Source organism: Bombyx mandarina, chromosome 09 (assembly GCF_030267445.1).
Source record: "Bombyx mandarina strain Sakado chromosome 09, ASM3026744v2".
Lineage (NCBI taxonomy): Eukaryota > Metazoa > Arthropoda > Insecta > Lepidoptera > Bombycidae > Bombyx > Bombyx mandarina.
The window spans coordinates 13912308-13936896 of NC_143216.1; the positions used below are offsets into that span (position 1 = coordinate 13912308).

At 36.4% G+C, this 24589-nt stretch overlaps 2 protein-coding genes across 2 annotated transcripts; both read left to right on the forward strand.

Annotated features, from left to right (window-relative positions):
• The first annotated feature begins 3924 nt into the window (after positions 1-3924).
• LOC114239715 (mannosyl-oligosaccharide alpha-1,2-mannosidase IA-like) lies at positions 3925-24006 on the forward strand. The gene is made up of 10 exons (XM_089730059.1): positions 3925-4307; positions 4699-4917; positions 8950-9129; positions 12272-12374; positions 12742-12849; positions 13963-14190; positions 15350-15488; positions 19735-19879; positions 21481-21597; positions 23588-24006. The coding sequence occupies exons 1-10, from the start codon at positions 4077-4079 to the stop codon at positions 23735-23737; spliced, it is 1620 nt and encodes a 539-aa protein (XP_089586185.1). The 5' UTR covers positions 3925-4076; the 3' UTR covers positions 23738-24006.
• On the forward strand, positions 15787-17887 carry LOC149502373 (uncharacterized). Its single transcript, XM_089730060.1, has 2 exons — positions 15787-16051; positions 17174-17887. Exons 1-2 carry the CDS (start codon positions 15916-15918, stop codon positions 17800-17802), a joined length of 765 nt encoding a protein of 254 aa, XP_089586186.1. The 5' UTR covers positions 15787-15915; the 3' UTR covers positions 17803-17887.
• Positions 24007-24589: the final 583 nt, after the last annotated feature.

The following is a 24589-nucleotide window of genomic DNA, read 5'->3' on the forward strand; positions in this document are numbered from 1 at the left end:
TCGGAATTTGCATTACCGGCCGGAAAGCGATGCTCAACGTTGCCGTCGTCCATGGACTTCAGCAATGCCAGAATTGAGCCAAGCCCCTGCCTTTTAAAAAAATGTTGTCAAATTATTTTCGGAGCTTTCCAGATTGGTGAAATGTCGAATAGAATTCATTCTGTTGAGCTCAATCGATCGAGTTTTTATCGATTTTTATACGTAACATACAGATTAACATTTAAATTAAATTTTTAAGTTTTAAATTTTATCTTTTTTATCTGTATTGCTTATTAAAGATATGAATTAGTGATATGTTGGAATGCATTTAAATACTTATAAAATTAAAGTAGCAAACCACACATCGCTTTATATTAAATATATTGTTAAATTGTATACGTGATTGAAATGAAATAAGCAACACCGAGGAAATGTTTAGTTTTCGTGACGTCATTCCACATTCTTCTCAAGTTTATCAACAACTGTTTGCAGTATTGAGATGTTTTTTGTTCATGACTCTTCATTGCCACGCCATCATATTTGTTCCCTAAGTTTTTTTTTAATATTCGACAAACACAATTCGTTCATATCCAAGTTTTTTATTTATTGTTTAAATAAATGGACGAGCTCACGGCCCACCTGATGTTAAGTGGTTACTGGTTACTACCAAGTCTGCCGAGTCAGCTAGTTTAGACTAAATATAGAAGAGATATATTCGTTTAGTTTTACGAAACATTGATAACAGTTTACGGAATTGTGAAACTGTTAAAATAATATGTTTTTATAGCAACAAAAAATCTTATCTTGTTTGTGTTTGTTTAATCGTTCAGTTAAAGGAATTTTATTCGATTCCACCTACGAACAACGTTTCCAAGGAATTTCCAAAAAAAAAATTTGAGCAGCAATGAATTTGTACAACACATAATATTTTTCATAACTTCAAATGTAAATACAATATTGTATTTATATATTGGATTTATGTAACAAATAGATAATAGCTGTTTAAATATAATAACTAATTATGACTTTTTATTGTTCTTCATCGGTAAAAGAGGTCGCAGTCCTATTGCAATCCTATCGCAGTCCAGTCGCGTATGACTACTTTGCGGCAGAAACGGACACATTGTCGGCATTTACTATTGTTTAATTAACTTAAAACTGTGATCGGTCATCGACCTGTAGAATTGGAGCAAAATTGCACAACGTTGTTTTTGTAAACCGATAAAATGGAGCGCTCGTAACGTAATTTGCGCGTAGGACTCGGTAATAATAATACCACATTATCTCCGAGATACCGCGTTATCTCCAATCAAATGCGACATTGACATTTCTACGTAGATATGAGGCACTCGTATCAATTAACCCTTTTTTTCTGCTTTTCGCTTTCATTCCCAGACTTAGCGAAAAAAAAAGCAGTTTGACGTCGAGGCCCCTTTAATATTTCTCTAAATAATTCGTCCTAAAAGAATAATCTAGAGGTCTGTACTCCGAGAATAAGGCCGAATGCCTTTGTGCCTCTGCTGTTAAGAGTGTTAAAGTTCAAAGTAGTCGACTTGTGAATTGATTAATTAATCTGTTAATCACTATTTATGAAAGTTAGAATGGAGGTTAGGAAGTTAGGATGAAAGCTAGGAGATGTATGGAAATGGTAGTGCAAGGTAGAGGGAGAAGAGGTCGACCGAAGAAGACATGGATGGAGTGTGTGAATGACGATTTGAGAGAGAGACAGAGAAGTGAGTGTTAAGATGACGGCTGATAGAAGAGAATGGAAGCGAAAAATTTGCTGTGCCGTCCCCACCTAATGGGATAAGATGGAGAAAAAGAAGAAGAGAATACACTAGAATGTTACCTTGTATATAAAAAAACGTAAAAATGTAACCAATGAAGAAGATTTTGGTCAGCGCTTTGCCCATAAGACTTGTTTATTATTGTATGGAAGTTATTTCAGTATTAGCTATACAATTACAGACAGTACAGTATTTGTAATACCTACATTAAAGCAACTTATGTAACATTTAAAACGTACTGAGCAAATAAATTATTTTATTAGTATAAGCATGGTAGACGTTACAACCCAATTTAGTTTTTAATACGAAATATTACCATATTTAATGACTATTCATCTTATTAATGAACTAGACCAGTAATTTTTTTTTAATTATCTAAATAGATAATAAAAGAAAAAAATATTAATAATTTAATTTTAAAAAATATTAAATTATCTATTTAGATAATATAGATAAAAATGATATAAGATAAAAAATACTGGTTTAGTTTAAATTTTGGGAACTGGTTTAGTAAGTTAGAAAATAATATAAAACTAAAATGACAAACTAAGTCGAGTTATTTGGAAATGAATACGAACTACGTAATGTTAAGTTAGTTTTTTAGTACATTAGACCTTTTACAGTCAGTGCAGTCTACAGTATATGGATTTACTTGATTATAAATGATTGTAATGATTATAATTGAGACCTGATAAAACTGGAAAGGCCTCCGGGCCACCAGTAATCTTTCAATCATAAAAAAAACAAACTATTTATTTAGATACATTTTAGTCATATTTATTTTCGATTTAACGATATTAATTCATGTTCTTTTAAACGGAGTTCGGGTCAAATGTTAACGATACGGAGTTTCCAATGATGCATCGATTGACTTACAACACGCTCGATTATGGTTTATTGCCTTTTAAAAGTGTACGTTATTTATTGGGGTGATTGACATTGAAAAAATATACACCGGTCTAATTATACAATAGTAAATGTCGATAATGTGTCCGTTTCTGCCGCAAAGTAGTCATATGCGACTGGACTGCGATAGGATGGCAATAGGACTGCGACCTCTTTTACCGATGAAGAACAATAAAAATTCATAATTAGTTATTATATTTATACAGCCATTATCTATTTGTTACATAAATCCAATATATAAATACAATATTGTATATACATTTGAAGTTATGAAAAATATCATGTGTTGTACAAATTAATTGCAGCTCAAATATATTTTTTTGGAAATTCCTTGGAAACGTTGTTCGTAGGTGGAATCGAATAAAATTCCTTTAACTGAACGATTAAACAAACAAAAACAAGATAAGAATTTATTTTGCTATAAAAACATATTATTTTAACAGTTTCACAATTCCGTAAACTGTTATCAATTTTTCGTAAAACTAAACTAACTTGAGAAGAATGTGGAATGACGTCACGAAAATTAAACATTTCCCCGGTGTTACTTATTTGATTTCAATCACATATACAATTTAACAATATATTTAATATAAAGCGATGTGTGGTTTGCTAGTTTAATTTTATAAGTATTTAAATGCGTTCCAACATATCAATAGTTCATATCTTTAATAAGCAATACAGATAAAAAAGCTAACTGTATGTTACGTATGTTACGTATAAAAATCGATAAAAACTCGATCGATTGAGCTCAACAGAAAGAATTCTGTTCGACATTTCACCAATCTGGAAAGCTCCGAAAATAATTTGAGACATTTTTTTAAAAGACAGGGGCTTGGCTTTGCCCCTGGCATTGCTGAAGTCCATGGACGACGGTAACCACTCACCATCAGGTGGGCTGTATGCTTGTCTGCCTACAAGGGCAATAAAAAAAAGACGCCATGCTTAACACTCAAAACTTGAGTAACGCTTTTGTAGCACTTTTTTTTATTAGTATTTTCATCATAATATAAAAATTCTAACATACAATAATCTATTTAATTTCTATTTCTTACTGTCAATCGCCTTATTTTTTTGACCATCTAAACAATGTTTAAATACCGATTTATCGAAGAGTATGTTTTTACGATTACCGAGTGCGATCAATAAACAGACGTGAATTGCTTCGCTGATTTCATGTTATCACTTCACAGCTAGTAAAGCGTACGTAGTGTGACTCGTGTACATGAAAAGATGTATCACAATCACTCGAAGTATTCGGTAAAGCGCACAGATCGGACATGCACCGTTTTTTAGTTCGCGATAAAATTAAAAAATAATAATATAGTATTTATTTCGGTATTCGACTCAGGAAAATTTTTATCCGATTAAATTATTGTAGTCGGGATATTCTTAACAATAGCCACAATGCGTGCTTATCCCCATTTGATTTTGACCGCGGTCACTGTTATGATCTGTATGAGCTTGCCTGTCCAAACATTCAACGCGGGACAGGGAACATCGGTGCATCCAGCTAGTCGCCTGGCCCGCGAGGCTCGATCACTTCAATCTAATCAAATCGAAGCTGGTAACAGCAGCAGCTACAGCGGAGCGTTAGATTCCCAGTCATCAGTTGAAAAACAGCGGCACATTATCGAGGTCAGACATAGTAATTTCGTTCTGCTTAAATTCTCCAGTACCAAAACTTTTGAAAAAGGGACATTTTCGTCTCGGCGTGTTTCAAACAGTAATTGGTGAAGTCGCCGGTTTTTCCAAGTCATTGGCGACGTTCTCTTAAAGTTGTGCGAACCTAATAATAATTAATGGGTCCGACGGAAGTACGATATCCTTTCATTAGTGTCCCGCCGTACGGAGCGGCCGAGATTAAAACTTGTTCAGAAACGACGGCTCCAACAGTCTGAGAGCACTTTTAAAAAGACTTCGTTCATGTCACGGCCTTTGAGATGCGTTATCCAGTTTACTTTATGAAAAATATCAAAATATTTTATTATTTGTATTCATAACAAAAATTCTTGGTTTTTTTTTGCAGATGATGCGACACGCTTGGAACAATTACAAACTGTACGCTTGGGGTAAAAATGAACTGGAACCGATATCTAAACGCGCACATTTGTCGAGCGTGTTTGGCTCCGGGGAGATGGGAGCCACCATTGTTGACGGCCTGGACACCTTGTACGTGATGGGCCTGACCGACGAGTTCCGTGAGGGACGTGACTGGATCGCGGAACATTTCAACATCAACGAAATCGTAAGTTGTAAACACTTTGATAATTTCTAGAACTTGCGACATGTACACATTGTTTTTATAATTTTTCTTAGATGGGTAAATGAGGACACAACCTATCTGGTGTTAAGTATTTACTGGAGCCCATAGACAGTATATCGTGAATGTCGCCATTTACCTTAAAACTTGAAGTATAAATATACCTCAATTTTATTTTTTACACGATTAAATACCTTAACCGTGGAAATCATTCACGAACATAAGTTAAGTGAGTTAAGTAGCAGTAGTTAGCTAAATTAATATTTCATTAGAAAAATTTGTACCTGCCTGCGGGATACGAACACCGACACAGTTGCATCGCTTGATACGAATGTACCGGGCGTCTTATCCTTTATGCCACGAGCACTGTTTAGATAGTTTAGAGTTTGATGCTTCATCTCGCGCGTACTTTTTTCCTTTAATATTATTCCAAGCTTTGTCCGAATACTTGACGATCGACGATGACGGTTATTTAAATATACTCGTAGGAATAATCTAATCAATGCTCATATTGTGAACAACACTGTTTCCTAGATACGACAAATTTTAATCTTAATTCCTTATTAACTTAATTTTTTTAATTAAATGATTAACTACATGAAACTGCAAACAAGATTAAGTCCAATAATTAATAAAACGTGTAACTAAAAATGTTATAGATGGAATGTTAACGAACTAATTAAGAATTAATCAAAAATATTTCTTCCAAGCGCCAAGCGTACAATAAATAAATCAATTGGCTTCCTTGTCTATATTGTAATTCTATGCGTTTTTTTTTTATTGCTTAGTTGGATGGACGAGCTCACAGCCCACCTGGTGTAAAGTGGTTACTGGAGCCCATAGAAATCTACAAAGTAAATGCGCCACCCACCTCGAGATATAAGTTCTAAGGTCACGGCAGAAATTGGCAGGACCTACTCGTGCAGACTCACAAGATGTCCTACCACCAGTAATTACGCAAATTATAATTTTGCGGGTTTGGTTTTTATTACACGATGTTATTCCTTCACCGTCGTAGTCAATCGTGAACATTTGTTGAATACGTATTTCATAAGAAAAATTGGTACCCGCCTGCGGGATTCGAACACCGGTGCATCGCTACATAAGAATGCACCGGACGTCTTATCCTTTAGGCCACGACGACTTATATATGTTCGTATATATATACGCGTATATATGTACGTAGGTTTTATTATTATGGTAAAGCAATGTTTTAAGAATTTACGTGCAATAACTCGCCCGTAAATGGTTACATAAAAAAATGAGAAAGAAAAATTAGAGTCAATTTAAATAAAATGTTAAATCATAAATAATCATAACAAATTTCCTGTAGGATACAGGAAAAACATAGAGACTGCCGCTATAGTGTTGTCTGCTTATGGTTTGGAAAAATCAATCTCTGTCGGACAGGACTGTTATTATTACAATACACGTGACTCTTACAAGCTCGTTATGGATGATGGATTAGTGGCTTTGAGCTTTTTTCTTTTCTTAGATGGGTGGTCGTGTTCGCCGGCCTACCTGGTGTTAAGTGATTACCGGAGCCCATAGACATCAACAACGTAAACGCCGCCACCCACCTCGAGATATGAGTTCTAAACCTCAATTTTACAGTACAACGGCTGCCCCAACTTTCAGGTTAATACATTTAGTGCTCCACGGCAGTAATAGGCAGGATGATGGGTAATTAGAATAGATTTAGGCAAATTAAAATATACTCTACCTACCTTTACATTTTAAAAGATACTTGTATGTATTATAGTTAAGTTAAAGATTTCGAATAGTTAATGTATAGTATGTGTGTTTTTATATGTATTATTTATTAAGTACAATTTTGGAGTTATAATTCTCACAAATCAAAGCCTAGCTTCCAGATTTCACTTGTGTTCGTAAATTGTTCTTTCTGTTTTTAGTGTGAAATGACGTAGGTAAATATACCCTTTCCAAATCTAATCCTCTAACTTATGTGTTTTTAACTTATGATTAGTTAGTGGAGTACCTTTTTCTTGTTGTTGTTCATGGACAGCTGTTTTTATTTTTTTTTATTGCTTAGGTGTGTGGACGAGCTCACATCCCACCTGGTGTTAAGTGGTTACTTGAGCCCATAGACATCTACAACGTAAATGCGCCACACACCTTGAGATATAAGTTCTAAGGTCTCAGTATAGTTACAACGGCTGCCCCACCCTTCAAACCGAAACGCATTACTGCTTCACGACAGAAACAGAAGGGGCGGTGGTACCTACCCGTGCGGACTCACAAGAGGTCCTACCACCAGTAATTACGCAAATTATAATTTTGCGGGTTTGATTTTTATTACACGATGTTATTCCTTCACCGAGGAAGTCAATCGTGAACATTTGTTAAGTACGTATTTCATTAGAAAAATTGGTGCCCGCATCGCTAGATACGAATGCACCGGACGTCTTATCCTTTAGGCCACGACGACTTCGTGTTTCCACCGGCTGTTACGTTACAATGATTATATCAGCATTTGATGCTCATATATCTAAACTATATTATCTTATTATTATTATTTATACCTTTAAACGAGCAATTCTTGTATATTAATAAATAAATAATAATAAATTGGTAACCACTTGAGTTTAGTGCGAAATTCACAATTCCTTCGCTGCAATACTCATGTCCTTTCATTACTATACTGTACTCTCTTTAACCCCCATACCCCTACATATCTCAAAGAACGTTTCGAGTTCCTAGGTGATTCGCATCATTTTTCTCTGAGATCATCGGATAACCTGAGACTGAAAATGCCGGTGCATTCATCATCATTCTTTGACAATTCATTCACCGTCCAGGCGGTTCGATTGTGGAATGCTCTGCCGGATGCAGTGAGAAGTGCTCCAACTTTAAACTGTTTTAAAAGAATGGTGAAGGAACACTACTTATCTGCTTAGTGCTGTTTGTTGCATCATTATCATTTATCATTTCCATACTGTTGATTTATTATATGTGTGTAAGTATATTAGTATGTATTGTATGTAAGTATGCATATTAGTATATATTATATGTAAACGGTATATATCTGTTTATTTTATGTATATATTTTCTATAATAATGTATTGTCTATGGTACACCGCAACATACCTGCTATATTTTTATATTTTACAGAATTTCTGTAAATTAAACGGTTGTCTGGAAGAGATCGCTTTTAGCGATAAGACCGCCTATTGTACAAATGTATGTGCTTTTTGACAGTTTTTTTGTGCAATAAAGTGTATTCTCTCTCTTTCTCTCTCTCTCTAGCTACGATTTATTTTCAGAAAATGTTGTTTTATTCGTGTTTTCAATAATCAACTCTTCCCGACACCTATTGGCGAATAATAATACTATTTTTCTTACTAAGAAATTTCATACAAATTTCATACTAAGTCGGTCCCGGCTACGTAGGTACACCCATTTCGTGTTTAGTAAAAAATATAATCGTAAAGCATTCTAATGCAGTTTAAATATTTTTGATTTCTTCGTAATACTTTAATAAACACAAATAACAAGTAATTTCCATGAGATACAGCTTAAATTTGTCTAAAGTTCAATATTTAAAAGTAGCGGATTAGCGATTCCTATTAAGGAACAGTTATCACTATCGTTCGTATCGTTAACATTTGACCTGAACTCCGTTTAAAAGAACGTGAATTAATATCGTTAAATCGAAAATAAAGATGACTAAAATGTATCTTAATAAACAGTTTTTTTTTTTTATGATTGAAAGATTACTGGTGGCCCGGAGGCCTTTCCAGTTTCACCAGGTCAGGTAATAAATAGTGTAAAGGCTACCTACCACCAACAATAGATTGCTTTTTGAATTAGTTTATTATTAAAACGAATGCTTGTTTATTTACAATCGATGATTTATCCGATTGAAACAGTACTTGAACTTCAGGTAAGATTTTTGTCACGCAGTACGATGGTTGGTGCGCTGGTAGTTTGAACGATGTATTTATGTGCATTGGGTGAAATTCACAGCGGAAGCTAATCCGAGCTTTTGTTTTGTAGGATTCCGAACTATCAGTATTTGAAACAACGATACGTTTTTTGGGAGGTCTGCTGTCTTGCTACGCTCTGACCGGTGACACCATCTTCAGAGACAAAGCCGCCGAGGTCGCCGACGCCCTGCTGCCTGCCTTCGAAACTCCCACTGGACTCCCATACGCTTTAATCAATCCATCCACTAAGGTAAGAAGAGTATTTTTAATAATTTCGCACTATTATAGATCATAAGATATTAGGCCATGCACTATCCAGACTCCAAAATGAACCTTAGATCTGTCCTTATTCCAAATAGGTTTAGAAGGTGGTTTAGATGTACCCCGCGAGAGACGATAACCATTTATAATCAAGTAAATCCATATACTGTAGACTGCACTGACTGTAAAAGGTCTAATGTACCTACTACAAAACTAACCCAACATTACGTAGTTCGTATTCATTTCTAAATAAACCGACTTAGTTTGTCATTTTAGTTTTATATTATTTTCGTCGATTTTTCTGAATCGTTGACATATTTAAAATTAAGTTTAGATACCGCTGTGAAATCTCGCGTTTTTATTGTCATTATTTCATTTACGATGTTTCGAATACTAAGCGAATTTTAGTTTTAACCTAAACAAAGATTCCAATAAACGGTAGCGACATTAAGACCCATAATATTCTAAACAGTGAGTTTTCATCGGATAATAATATTGATTCATAATTTCATTAATGCATTGAAAAGGTTTCCTAAAATTGTTATTAGCCCTTTAATTTTTCCATTAGTCTGCAGCTGATGACGGAATTTATATAATGTTCTCAACAAACCATTCGCTGAAATTACATAAAGATAATTCGTTTGCCGATATAAAAATAAATCGAAACAGTGCTTCCCAAAATTTGAGACTGAATTTGAGACAAAGACAAAGTTTGAGACTAAGTATTGGATTTCCAATAAAGTCTCAAATTTTCAGAACTAAACCAGTTCCCAAAATTTAAACTAAACCAGTATTTTTTTTATCTTATATCATTTTTATCTATATTATCTAAATAGATAATTTAAACATTTTTTTTTATTTCATTACTAGCGGCCCGCTCCGGCTTCACTCGGGTCTATAACAAAATTTTCAAAATAAAAAATTGTAATACACACACACATTATCCCTTATATTTGCGTCAGGTCTCTAAAAATAGAAAATTATAAAAATAGTTTGAATATTTTTTTTGTAATAAACTTTTATGTTCGTTTAAATAATATTTGTTTTTATCTATTTTTTTATTATTTTTATATTTTTCATTTCTAGTTTTCGTAAAAAGGTCATACATACAGCCATTGAGCTTATTGGGTCAGAGCTTCCTTGTACTGGCTGAGCCCTTGCTCGCCCATCTGTCCTTGTGAAACTGGAAAGGCCTCCGGGGCACCAGTAAGCCCACAATTATAAAAAAACTACCCTGTGAACGATATTTGACTTTGATTATTTTTTTTTTAAATAAATTAACACTTATTGTAGCATAGCTATAATAGTCGGACATATGCTGTCGCAACATTTTTTGTAAATAATAATGTGTTTTACAAAGCTGTAGTACATTATTTTATTCTATCATCAATACTTTTCGCAGCGCACGCGATATAAAGAATACTTTAGGTAATTTTTTACACCGTGCGTTACATTATTGGAGTTTTAGTAAGGATCCCCTATATAAAAAAAAGGAATATTGCCTATGTCACTCGGAAATACTGTAGCTCCTAAACAGTGAAAGGATTTTTCAAATCGGTTCAGTAGTTTCAAAGCCTATTCAAAACAAACAAACAAATATTTCCTCTGTATAATATTAGTATAGATATAGATTACTTTATTCTGTCATCAATAGTTTTCGCCGGGCACGCGAAGTAAAGAATATTTTAGGTGAATTTTTTACATCTTGGGTTACATTATTGAAATATTATAAGAGCCTCGACGTTACACTGATTTGTTTTCTCGCTAAGTCTGGGAATGAAAGCGAAAAGTATCATTGTAACCGTAACATGAGCAGAAAAAAAGGGTTTATTGATACGAGTGTCTCATATCTACGTAGAAATGTCAATGTCGCATTTGATTGGAGATAGCATGGTATCAATGTGGTATTATTATTACCGAGTCCTACGCGAAAATTACGTTACGAGCGCTCCATTTTATCGGTTCACAAAAACAAAGTTATGTAACACGGTGGTTATGCTAAAATTTTGCTCTAATTCTCCAGGTCGATGACCGATCACACTTTTTATATAAAAAATTGTAAGCTTGTGATTTCGTTCGCGGCTTCGCGTTCAGTCAAACCGTAACGACCCTGTAGACGTGTTTGTTATCTAACTTTCGTAATCATAAACTAATCACTATAAACAGTTATACTCGAAGAATAACATATTTCTCGCTGCGATGTGGTTCCTGGATTCGTTCCCCTATTTACAATCTAGAAATTTTTACTTATTTGATGCTCATAGACTATGTTGTATTTATCTATTTTAATATTGTGATTGTTTCATTAACAGTATGTATTAAGTAAAAAATAGACAAACCGTGACGAGCAAAACATATTATTATTATTCTGTTCGTTTGATATTGAAGCACTAAACCTAGATTCAGCAAAGCACTGCTCTTGTTAGGGTCAGCGTTAGTCCCCCCAATACTCTTCCGTCCGCGCAATTTTCGTAAAAAGGGGTACAAAGTTTTTGCTTCACGTATTAATATATAGATATTCGGTCCGTGATGTTATTCCTTCACTGTTGAAGTCGTTAGTTAACGCACGTCGGGGCGTGTTTACTTAGAAAAAATGGAAAATACCAGATAAGCTGAACCCCGTTATGCTTCGGATACGAACAAACCGGTTGTCTTATCCATTGGGTCACGACCAAGACGATAAGTTAACAAAATATCAGCATTTTCCTAATCCTTCCGTCGATTCCCCGATGCTGGAGGTGGTGAACCATTGGCCATCAGAATATGCCATACAATGTTTTTATTGATTTTAATTTTTTCGCAAGTACCGCTTCGACGACACGAATCTTGATGATCTAGTCTGGATTTTTTTCTTTCGGTCGCTTTTCCTTTCCCTTTCCTTTATTAGTCGGTTATTGATAGCATGCTGAAAACGAGCTACGAATCGATGATAGGCAGAAATAGGCAATGGTTGTATCTCCCCCAAATGGGCTTAAAATACGCGTCACGGTTGGCGTTCGCAGCTCCCATTCTCGGTTTATCCCATAATCGTATTTTTCGAGAGCCAAGGAAAGAAACGGGGTGGTGCTATCCTACACCAACACCATACCGCCAAGCTGCTTTTTAATAATGGTTTGATTTAAAATTTTCAGGCCAGCCGTCAGTATCACTGGGCAAACTCGAACAGTATTCTCTCTGAATTGGGTACATTACACCTCGAGTTCTCATACCTGAGTGACGTTACAGGACGTGAAGGTGGGTATATTTCATATAGGTATTATCATAGTAGTACTGTGATTAAAAATCTCATTTCTACGGAACTACACCGCTACTTAGCCTTGACCACGCAGCTGAAGCAGCGGGCAATGACTAGTACTAAAAATATATATATATAAAGACGTTTAAAAGACAGCAATTTCTCAGTGAATACTTGGATTCATTCCAAGAAATTGTACTGTGTTTTGTAAGCATTTTAAATATCCGGTTTGCACAAAGAAAGTTCGTTTATAAGTTAAGTTCGCTGTTGCTCTGCGTTCTATTTGCGTATGTTTTTTGTTGTTCACAAATAAAAAAAGTAGTTAAAGTATTATATAAAATAATTTATATTCGTAAATTATTACAGTCTACAGGAACAAAGTGGATAAAATACGTGAAGTACTCTACAACATTGAGAAGCCCGGTGATCTTTATCCGAACTACATCAATCCTCGAACCGGACAGTGGGGACAAAGTGAGTATCGAATGTCATCAGTCATGGAATATTTCCGGCTAAAAAAATAATACAGATCCTCAGCTTGGGTAATCGCGGAGGCTAGGATCAACGTTACACCGCACCAACGTGCTATTTCTGTAGACCGGATCTCTCTCTATTTCAAATGAAAATAATTAATTTGAATTGTACCGTTAAAAAAATATATAAATATATATAATATATATAAAAAAATATATAGATGCCTTTGCAGTAATCGAAGCGATCGGCTTTAAGACAGTGACAATTATAAATACTGTAGTTTATACATACATATATGTTAATTTATCTCATTTAGTATAACTTCTACTTTTCCATTTTTATAAATTCTGTCTCGTCCTACCATAAGTTATCACGTGTTATGCTTTGAAAAACAGCTCAGACGCTATTCTGATATACATGGAAACTCTGATAAAATAATAGACTGTTCAAATTTAATTCACGAACGAATATCTGTACAAATATATAAATCTATTTTATGTCAACTAGTCGTATTCGACTAATGACGTTTCAATGACAAATAAACTCATTATCATCAAATCCCCATTGAAAAACTGACCTTATCGTTCGGACGGCTTATATTGAGGTGGACGCCTGCACTCACGTCGCGATAAGCCACGATAAACCCCAGTGCCCATTCAGTGTAGTAAATAATTTATTGAAATTAATGCACGCTTGTGTTTATTTGTTCGTAATCGATGCATTCGGACATTGTTCATCCGATCAATTGGATACTTGATCGTTGACGTTCCACAGAAGGTTCTGGTACTATAGGTGATCTGTTACGTCATTTCGGATCCTCCCGATCTACTAACGGTGCTTTTAGGTGCCTCACCCGATCACCCATTCTCGTCGAACCCGTCGCTTCCGCCGAAGGGCTCGGCGAGTAAATTAACCCACAGACACAGCCCACTGAGTGGGGATCTTTTCAGTGGGTCGCATTTCCGATCTGGTGGTAGATTCTGCGAAGCACTGCTCTTGCTAGGGTTATTGTTAGCGACTTCCTCAGCTTAGAGCCCCGTGAGCTCGCCTAATCGTTCTGTGAATCTAGTGTAACCTCTGGAGATTACCAGAATTGGTATTTGCCGTTTGAAGGACACATATCCCTGGGAGCTCTGGGTGACTCGTTCTACGAGTACCTGCTGAAGGCCTGGCTCGCGTCGAACCGCGGCGACGAGCAGGCGCGCACCATGTTCGACACGGCGATGCAGGCCGCGCTCGACAAGATGCTGCGCGTGTCGCCCTCCGGCCTCGCCTACCTCGCCGAACTCAAGTACGGCTGGGTCATCGAAGAGAAGATGGATCACTTGTCTTGCTTCGCTGGTATTGTGATGTCATTTTTTTGATGCCGAAGCTATGTTCAATAGTGTGCTCATTGAAGTGAACATTGTGTAAAGAAAATTAAAAAGTCTTTGATACATATTATTATCTAAATTGGACAATGTATCTCAAAATTTTCTGTATTACTTCGTAACAGTCACCTTAAAATTGAGATAACAGTTTAGAACTAATTCTTTTAGTTTTGTACCTTATATGAGTCCACACGGGTAGGTACCACCACCCTGTCTACTATTTCTGCCGTAAAGCAGTAATGCGTTTCGGTTTGAAGGGTTGGGCATCCATTGTAACTATACTGAGACCTTAGAACTCATATCTCAAGGTGGGTGGCGGCATTTACGTTGTAGATGTCAATGGACCCCGGTATCCACTAAACACCAGGAGGGCTGTGAGCTCGTCCACGCATCTATGCAATAAAAAGTGCGTACAAATTCATGAGTAACATGAAGTTAGCTGTGAATGATAAATGTGAAGTTCGCCTTTATTCTGTACTGTTATAGCATTTGTTGACGCAATTCATAAGCTTTAATATATCGCACCTTTAGAATTGAAGTGACTTAATCCAAAATTCTTGTTTTTTTGGTAAAAGCCAAAAATGCATTTGAAGAATTGTAATATTTCAGTTTCTATTTTAATACTTTAAGCCTTAAAACGCTTACCTTAAAGTTTAAGGTAAGCCCTTGATTTAAAAGTAACGGAAAGTACAATTTTTCCTGTGCTAGGATAAAATTTAATTTTTAATTTTATAAATTAACTAGCGACCCGCCCTCGCTTCGCTTCGGAAACATTAAAACACACATGAAACCAAAATAAAAAAATAAAAAAAATGTAGCCTATGTTCATCAGGGACAATGTCGGCTTCTAATGGAAAAATAATTTTTCAAATCGGTCCAGTAGTTTCGGAGCCTATTCGAAACAAACAAACAAACAAATCTTTCCTCTTTATAATATTAGTATAGATATTAGTATAGATTGAATACATGTTTAAAAGTCGTTCAAAGTATAAAACTCATTTTCTTAAAAATTTTAGTTAAGCCACTTCAATTCTAAAGGTGCGATATAAGTTCATTAATTTTGACGATAATTTTTATATTAAGCCGTCGCGAATGTATAGCATAAACAAACATTTTTTCTTTTCTGTCAGGTGGCATGTTCGCATTAGCCGCTACGACATTGGAGAATTCGTTTTCTGAACGGTACATGGACGTCGCAAGGAAACTGACCCACACCTGCCACGAGTCCTACTTCAGATCCGAAACTAAACTGGGACCAGAGGCATTCAGGTGAGTCGGACATCACTAGGAAGCAAACTCAGCCGATACCATAGACATTTCAATGAAGATTCTCGACTTTTTTTTTCTCTGACTTGAATGAATAGCTTTGTCGCGAAAGGCAACGACGTCCATTATTTTAATAAAATGTAACAGCCTGGCCACGGAACATTCGCCGATACGAATATTCGCGCGGTGCGAACGGCGAAGCGTCTAGCGACTAAAATAAGAGCATAGAAATGTACCTAACAAGCCACGCGCACCGGCGACCGGCGAAGCGACCGGCGAAATGTACCGAGCGAATCGCGCGGGCGACTTGAGACGCGGCGGGCGAGTGAAACAAAGCCATGAATCAGTACGGCACGAGCCACGGAGTCCAGCGGTAGTCGCGGCGAATAGTGCAGTGATTAAATAAGTTTAGTTGTTTTCGCCGCGAAAAATGAACACCGAATTTTTTATTGCTGAAATACTAGCTAGACCAGCTATTTGGAAGTCTAGCCACCCACAGCATAAATTTAAACATATAGTGAAGAGATTATGGGAAGAAATAAAAAAAAAAATTCCAGATTCTGAAGGTAAGTAGTATTTTTTTTATTTATAGTTACAAATAATTAATAGTTTGCAAAGTAGTCTTTAAATTGATTTCTTATGTCTATAGCACGTAACGTGGCTCTATTGTTCCGCCGAGACGTTATAACTTGATTAGGGGTAGATCTAGAATGCATGTACCGTCTAAAATCGGGATCATTATTTCCATCTTTTTCTCTTACAATATTATGCAGTAGACATCCAACTTTAATAATTTGTTTTGCATGTTTGGTGTCTGTTTCTATTGCTTTGAGGAAAATTCGCCACTTATTAGTCATAATACCATAAGCACACTCAATTGTCACTCGAGCTCTTGACAATCTTTTATTAAAAATTCTTCTTGAATCATCTAAATTAGTCGACGGAAAGGGTCGCATTAGATACGTCTTCAGTGGATAGGCTTCGTCGCCAACTAGAACGTGTGGCAGTAAAATATTTGACCCAGGTAATATTTTTGGCGGTGGCATATTAAATCGATTGTTAGTAAGCAATTCATTAAATTTTGAAAAATGAAACGTTCCTCCGTCACTTTGCCTTCCTTTCCCACCAATCTCGATTACAGAAAATTTATAATCTGCATCAGAAACTGCTTGTAGAACCAATGAAAAAATTTTTTTATAATTATAATATTGACTACCGCTCCGTGGTGGCTTCTGAATTCGAAAATGTTTACCGTCTATGGCTCCTACGCAATTAGGGAATTGCCATCTAGAGAAATACTCTTCTGAGATTTTCCTTAAATCTTCACTCATTAATTTTGGTGACATATGCTGAAAAACCATTTTTTTCCAAATTGCCTTGCAAGTTTGATATATCGTTTTGGCCACAGTGCTTCGGCCTAGGGAGTATGATTGAGCCAGAGATTTAAAAGTCATCCCAACGGAGAGAAATCTGAAACATAAATTGTTTTTTCTGTATTTTATAATTTATTTATTTTATTTTATTTTTACGATATTTGCGGGGCTAACAGCTGTTGCTTAGAAATATCAATGGAGTAAATAATAAAAACCATTCACAATATGCATATACATTTACCATTTTCATTATTTCTGTTTGTTAGTATCTACCCTAACTTAAAAATTGTAGATTAATTTAGTCATTTTTTTCAGTTGGTGATCTCAAAAAGAAATGGAAGAACCTGAGGGACACATATAGTAAAGAGCTAAAGAAAATACCTAAACCTCGTTCGGGTGGTTCGCCCTCAAATTATGAACCAACCTGGAAATACTTCACGCTATTAGGATTTTTGAAAGATGAGTACATGCCTTTAACTGCCGAATCAAACTTAGATGAAGGAGACAGTGTAATAATAGATTACGAAGACAATGATGATATATCCATTGAAGCTATAAATGAAGTAAGGTCACCACCTTCTCCGACTCGAACATCTTCACCGATTGAACCCTCTACATCTAGTTTTCAAAATTCAAGAAAAAAACGACAAAATATACAAGATATTCGATCACAGTATTTAGAGATTGAGAAAAAAAAACTGAAACTTTTAGAAAACGATATCTCTAAAAATACACCAGTCGACAATGAAAAAAAATCAGATGACTACCATTTTTTAATGAGTATTTTGCCGGAAATAGAAAAACTACCTATTATCCAAAAGATAAGGTTAAGAAATAAAATAAACCAAGCTCTTTTAGACGAAATAAATGTCACGATGTACGGTGAACCTTATGGGCATGGTTACTCTACTCAATCAAACAATAATAATTTTAATAAGAAATAGAGACATAATTATCATAGAAAAGATTATCTGAATAATTCATAACTATTGAAATTAACATAAAATACTGATTAAAAGTAACAAGATGTTGTTTGTTTGTTTTAATTACACGAAGAATTAATATTTAATTTAGATTTTTTCAATAAACAACAGAATTATTTAAAAGTATTTTATTTTATGAAATATATATACAGGGTGACATTTAATTAGCTGGTCATATTTTGAGTAAAAGTAGTTCCACTTTCTGATCGCGCGCCGCGACCAATCAGGGGCTCTCGTTGTCGGCTCCCGGTGCGACTCAAAGAGTAGCGACCGAGGGGCTTTCCTTTTAGCAAGCCGCGCGTGCGCCTTTACTGGCGCCGACGATTCTCTGAAACCACCGAAGCATACACACGAGAATACGTCCGCACCTCGCTCGCTACCATTCCTTTTCGAACTTGTTTGTGGGACCCTCTGGAGTATTCATACCCAGTGCTCCAGCTGGACAACTCAAAAAGTTATAAAAAAATCCGTTTGCGAAAGGTTCTTGGGAAAAGATGTTCACATTCATGGATACTATAGATACCTACCTAATTCTTCAAATTATGATCAGCTAATTAAATGTCACTTTTATATATAGGTATATAGACAGATTAATGTAGCTCACTGAGTTTCTCGCCGTATCTTCTCAGTGAGTAGCGTTTCCGATCTGATGGTACCTAGGTGGTTAGCAACACTCCCGGTTTGAGCCCCGTGAGCTCACCTACACGTCAAGGAGAAGCTGAAATAGCCTCTCACAAAAAATAAGTAAAAAAATTTATATGTATATAATATGATATACTTACCTTAATGTCAAAAACAATTTTTCAGCGGCACTTAAAACTCTATTTGCATTGACTTTTTTTTCCAATTCTGGTTGAATATTCATAAGGACATAATCGAAGGTTTCAACACTCATTCTGGTATACTCGAAAAATTTTTCAGGATACTTTCTGTATTTCTCGTACTTCTTGTGAAATTCTCCATCTATACCCCGATTCTTATTCAAATCATGTACTCCACAATCTCTTCCAAATAATATGTCTTGAACGAAAAAACTGTTACTTTCTAAGCAATATCGAGATAATTTCGTTAGAGACATTTCGCTGTCGGACTTCCTTACTAGTCGCGGCGGCGAACGTAAGTACCCGTGGCCTGCAAACGGTGCTGCGCGAATGGTCGCCGCATCCACCGCTTCGCTGTTCGCACCGCCGATCCCCGTGGCCAGGCCGTAAATGTCGTTGATCCGAAGTCATAATCACACCAACTGTTCGCTAGATGGCGTTAAAAAGTTGATGCCAAAATGAAAACTAAAACATCCCTGTTTTCCAATTACAGCACAAGAGCGCATTATGCGCATATGTTTGTCAAGAGTAACATTACTTTTGAGAGTGCTCGATTGTGCGAAGCGTTGCTGTAATTGGAACATTCAACGTTGAGCATTATGCCGCATAATGCGCTCTTGTGCTGTAATTGGAAAACAGGGTATGTTTGGCGAATATTGTGTTTGGACTTTTTGGCGGGAACGCGAGGAGTGAAGTTGTGTGATTTATTTTATTTTGTCTATTTAGTGTTTCTTTAGATTTAAATGTGTAATAACGGTGGTTTATTAACTGTTTAGTATCTGTGAAAGTGCACAAATGTGGGAAAATGAAACAAAACCGCTGAACGTAACTTCTCGGGATCCTCCAAAAAGTCCACTGAAAAAGTCTCAGTATTTTACCATCATTTTACTGAGATTATATTTCATCCCATATCATCTCATCTTATTTCATTTCATAATATCATTTTTCATATAAAAAAGATTTCATTAAAATTAAAATAAGATTTGACCTAAAGGTCTTAGTTACCAGGTCATAAAATCCCTTAAAAAAAAATAACTTTTTTTTATTATCAAGTAAATTTAAATCTTTGTAGATTTTCGAACGCAGTCGAAGCCCGAGCTCAGAAGAGCGACGAGAAAGTTTACTTGCTGAGGCCGGAGACCTTCGAGAGCTACTTCATCATGTGGCGACTCACCAAGGAGCAGAAGTACCGTGACTGGGGCTGGGAGGCGGTTCAAGTAAGTACGACTCAGGAGTGATGTTCATATATAAGGCCATCAGCGCAAAAGTGGCCTTTTTTTTTTTCGGGTAGAGGGCCGTACCTCCTACGAGGTCCCCGCGCAAAAGGGGCGCGCGGGGTATGTGAGACTCAACGATCTGCGTGATGTTGTGAGCAGACCGCGGGAAAGTGGCCTAACCCACAATTTTTTTGTTATATTCAAGCTTATAATGTTCGAATCCCAGGCGGGTGCCTACATTATACCAATTTTTTAACCTAATGAACACCAATTTTTCTAATGAAATACGTACTCAACAAATGTTCTCGATTGACTTCCACGGTGAAGGATCGTGTAATAAAAATCAAACCCGCAAATTTTAATTTGCGTAATTACTGGTGGTAGGACCTCTTGTGTGTCCGCATGGGTAGGTACCACCACACAATCAACCTATTTCTGCCGTGAAGCAGTAATGCGTTTCGGTTTGAAGGGCGGGGCAGCCGTTGTAACTATACTTGAGACCTTAGAACTTATACCTCAAAGTGGGTGGCGCATTTACGTCGTAGATGTCTATGGACTTAACGCCAGGTGGGCTGTGAGCTCGTCCACTCATCTAAAAAATTATATGATATATATTGGTATTTATTTACAATATAATAAATTTTGATGCGTAACCACCTAACCATAGTTTCACCCTTTTTTTTTATTTCTTAGATGGTGTTAACCCACAGATAACAGATAGCTTTGTAAAGATTATTTTTGCGCGTATTTTTTTTTTGCCTACTCAAATTCAAATTCATGAAAATTCAAACCTAATTGCCTCCATGCTAACTATGGTAAGCTTAGGCCACTTTTGCGCTGACAGCCTCATATATCATTTATGATCAGCAAGCGAACGGGAAATTGTTATCGTATTGGCTTCATTTGTATAAACCCTCGCCAGTGTTAAGCGTTTAGAGGAATCCAACTTTGAGACGGGGCTTTAGTCTCAACTAAATTAGAACAACGGATTTTCTGCCGGATACATCGTTTGTTCACGTCAGGAATGGAGCATGGTGGTGTCTATCCGTGCATGATCATAAAGAAAACTGATTTTTTTAATCCTCTTATTTTACGTAAAATAATGGCCGATACAGCAGACTCGAGTGCTATATTATATTATATTTCGAGTGCTATATATTATGTTTCTTCTTCGTGTTTGTCACTGAACTCCTCCTAAACGGCTGGACCGATTTGAATGATTATTTCTGCCGTGAAACAGTAATGCGTTTCGGTTTGAAGGGTGGGGCAACCGTCGTAACCATACTGAGACCTTAGAACTTATATCTCAAGGTGGGTGGCGCATTTACGGCGTAGATGTCTATGGGATCCAGTAACCACTTAATACCAGGTGGGCTGTGAGTCGGTCCAACCATCTAAGCAAAGAAAAAAAAAAGATTTTGTATGCGTTTGTGTGACGCCCCGGATAGCTTAGATTCACAAATCAGCCCGGCAAATGGCGCTGCAGTCGGTATCTAAGTTATTTATATATACGGCAACTAAACGGCCGGATCGACTTGAATGAATTTTCGTGTCACAGAACAACGTCTGTCGGGTCCGCTAGTTTATTTGTATTATTGCAGGCGCTAGAAAAGCATTGTCGCGTCGAAGGCGGCTACACCGGACTCACGAACGTCTACCACCAGAACCCTCAGGGCGATGACGTGCAGCAGAGCTACTTCCTCGCTGAAACACTTAAGGTGACCTTTTAAAGCAAAACGAAAGATTTTTTCACGTCCTATTTAAAAAAGGTAGTTTATACAACAAACACAATCTTGTTGTGCCGATGAGTAGATTACATAAGATACGAAATTCATTCGGGTGTTTGTCTGTGCGCCTGTACAACAAAATCCCACAAGATGTTCAGAACCTACATATAAATAGGTTTAAGAAAACTATTAAAGAACATTTGTGCAATAAAGCTTACTATAAAGTCAATGATTATCTAGAAGTTTGGACAAAGTGGGAATGAGTTGTTCGCTCCGGGCATTTCAATATTACAATAATTATTTAGTTATAATACTCGTTGTAAAAATGAATATTAAAAAAATATCTAATATTTAAAAAAAAAGACATACCCGCTGAGTTTCTTGCCAGTTCTTCTGAGGACGGAGACTAGTTTTTGTGAATTGGCGGTAGTTCTTTTTGACGTTCAACAAGTATGTGGGTACTTTTATTTATGTTGAATAATTTTCTTTTTATTTGATTTGATATAAAAGAAAGCAAACACAGTTGTGGAGTAGACCACGCGAAGACGGCTGCGATTGAGCCTCAATTTCATGAATTTAATGGAAGGTAACCTTTAACCTACTCAAGTTGATCACCGAACCATCTCGGAGATATCATCATCCCGATACGCGGGTAGGTACCGCCAGCCCGCCTATTTCTACCGTGAAGCAGTAATGCGTTTCGGTTTGAAGGGTGGGGCAGCCGTTGTAACTATATTGAGACCTTAGAATTTATATCTCAAGGTGGGAGATGACTATGGGCTCCAGTAACCACTTAAGACCAGGTGGGCTGTGAGCTCGCCCACTCATCTAAGCAATAAATAAATAAAAACTAATTATGTGGTGTCGTGGGACACCAGGTAGGGACGAAGTTCCTTCGGCTAATGTAGAATCGACACAATTTGCAAAAAAAAAATCGTGCTCAATTTTATGTTGGTTTTCTTGATTTTTCTCTTAAATTTTGTTGGTTGGTTTTTATTTAAGTACAGGAAAGTATTTAGGAAATTCAGTATTTTAGGAAATAATAAATTACGTAAAATAAAAATAAAATCGTAATTCAAATTATCAATTAAAATAACAAAATATGTCTCTTTATTTTTGTTTGACAACATAAAATTACATAGAAATAGAAATAATTACAAAATAGAGAGAGAAGGGATGAGAGAACGAAAAGAAAGAGAAAGGTATTATACACTACTCGCTTGTGTATGCGACTGTCGCGCCTGCGCACGTCTCATTTAACGGTTTTATTCCACGCACTTTTTTCCACGGATTTTTTCCACGCACTTTTCTCCACGGATTTTTTCTTACGGTTTTACTATCACATTTTTTTCAGTTCGGTCGCGCAGCAAAATCCCTATTCCCTCCAAGCCTGCCGTAAGGAACTTCGTTCCAAAAACTTCATTTCAAATCACTGCGAGATTGCACCCTCAGATAATTAGACAAAGAGTCGAGAGTCCTAAAATCAAAAAGAAACCGTATAAGTACAAATATTCATTATATTATTTCCGACTTCTCGAACACTACAGTTTCCGTGGTCACAGACGACTAAGGTGACATTAAAACTGCTAACTATTGCTAGAATCAAATAGACGCTACGGTACAATGAAATAAAAAAGACGATATTAAACCGAGTAGTATTAATTATATAAATTATCCATAGTTATTTGACATACAATTGAATTGTATTCTATGTATTGTGGGATTCCAATTTTGGGGCGGTATTTGACGTAGCGCTCGGTTCCCTTTCTTGCCGAGCGACTTTTGGCCTTTAATTTGTATGACAGATGTGTACAATGACGTCAGTATACAATATACGGCGCTCTCCGTCTAGCGTCGTATAAAAACTCAGCTTCTAAATAGAGTTTTGTTTTCGATTATCGGTTGATCCAAACACAGCATCAACTTGTAAGCGCTATTGACTAATGAATCTAATGAAAACTTACTAATGCATCTGTTTCAGTACCTCTACCTTCTGTTCTCGGACGACTCTGTCCTTTCGCTCGACGAGTGGGTGTTCAATACTGAAGCTCATCCGCTTCCAATTAAAGGCAAGAATCCCCTGTACCGCATGGCGAGCACGCCCGTGCCAATAGAAGACAACCGAGTCTAAGAAGATGAAATCGACAGCTCTGTGTGCTTAGTGCCAGTTTTTTAACGTTCTCGCTAGCGTAAAAGTTAAGTCAAAATTGTATGGAGTTGCCTATGTTTTCCGCTAGGGGCATTGTTCCAGCTGCATACAAATTTCAGGTAACTTTTACGCTATAGAGAACGTTACAAAACTCGCTCTACGCACACAGATCATCTGACGAGAAGAAGTCCCAAAGTTAATTACGAAACTATTCAAAATGGCTGTTCTAACTAACAACCTGCCAACAAATATAGAAATTTTACCTTCCAATAAAATTTGTATTATGTTTCCTAAGACGTCCGAAGTCCATTATGAGAGTACATCGTATGATTTCCACTGCAGGTCGCTAAATTTGACTACTTCCGTTTCCTAAGTCCCATCTACAGCGCCCTCTATAACGTCTGGAACCGAACCAACAAGCAAAGACAAGCCGCCATATTTGTCATTGTTCGGCTCATAATGATGGATGTAGCCCCAGGAAGACATTATCTGGACTTCGGACGTCTTAGGAAACATAATACAAATTTTATTGGAAGGTAAAATTTCTATATTATGTGTTCCGTTTGACGTCCGAAGTCCATTATGAGAGACTGTTTGTTATCTCCTGGTGGCTTGTATTTGAAATAAAATAAGATTTATTTAAAAAGCAACAATGTGACTTATTGTGTTTAATTAAGCAAAGCTTAAATTAAGCACGTAATTTAAATTAATTGAAGGTAACCGTATAATATTACCCACTGAATTCAAATCGACCTAATAAGATTTAGGACGAAAATACTGAGAAAGATTTCTCAGAATTTATATCAGTGTTTGATGCATTAATAATAAGTTTTT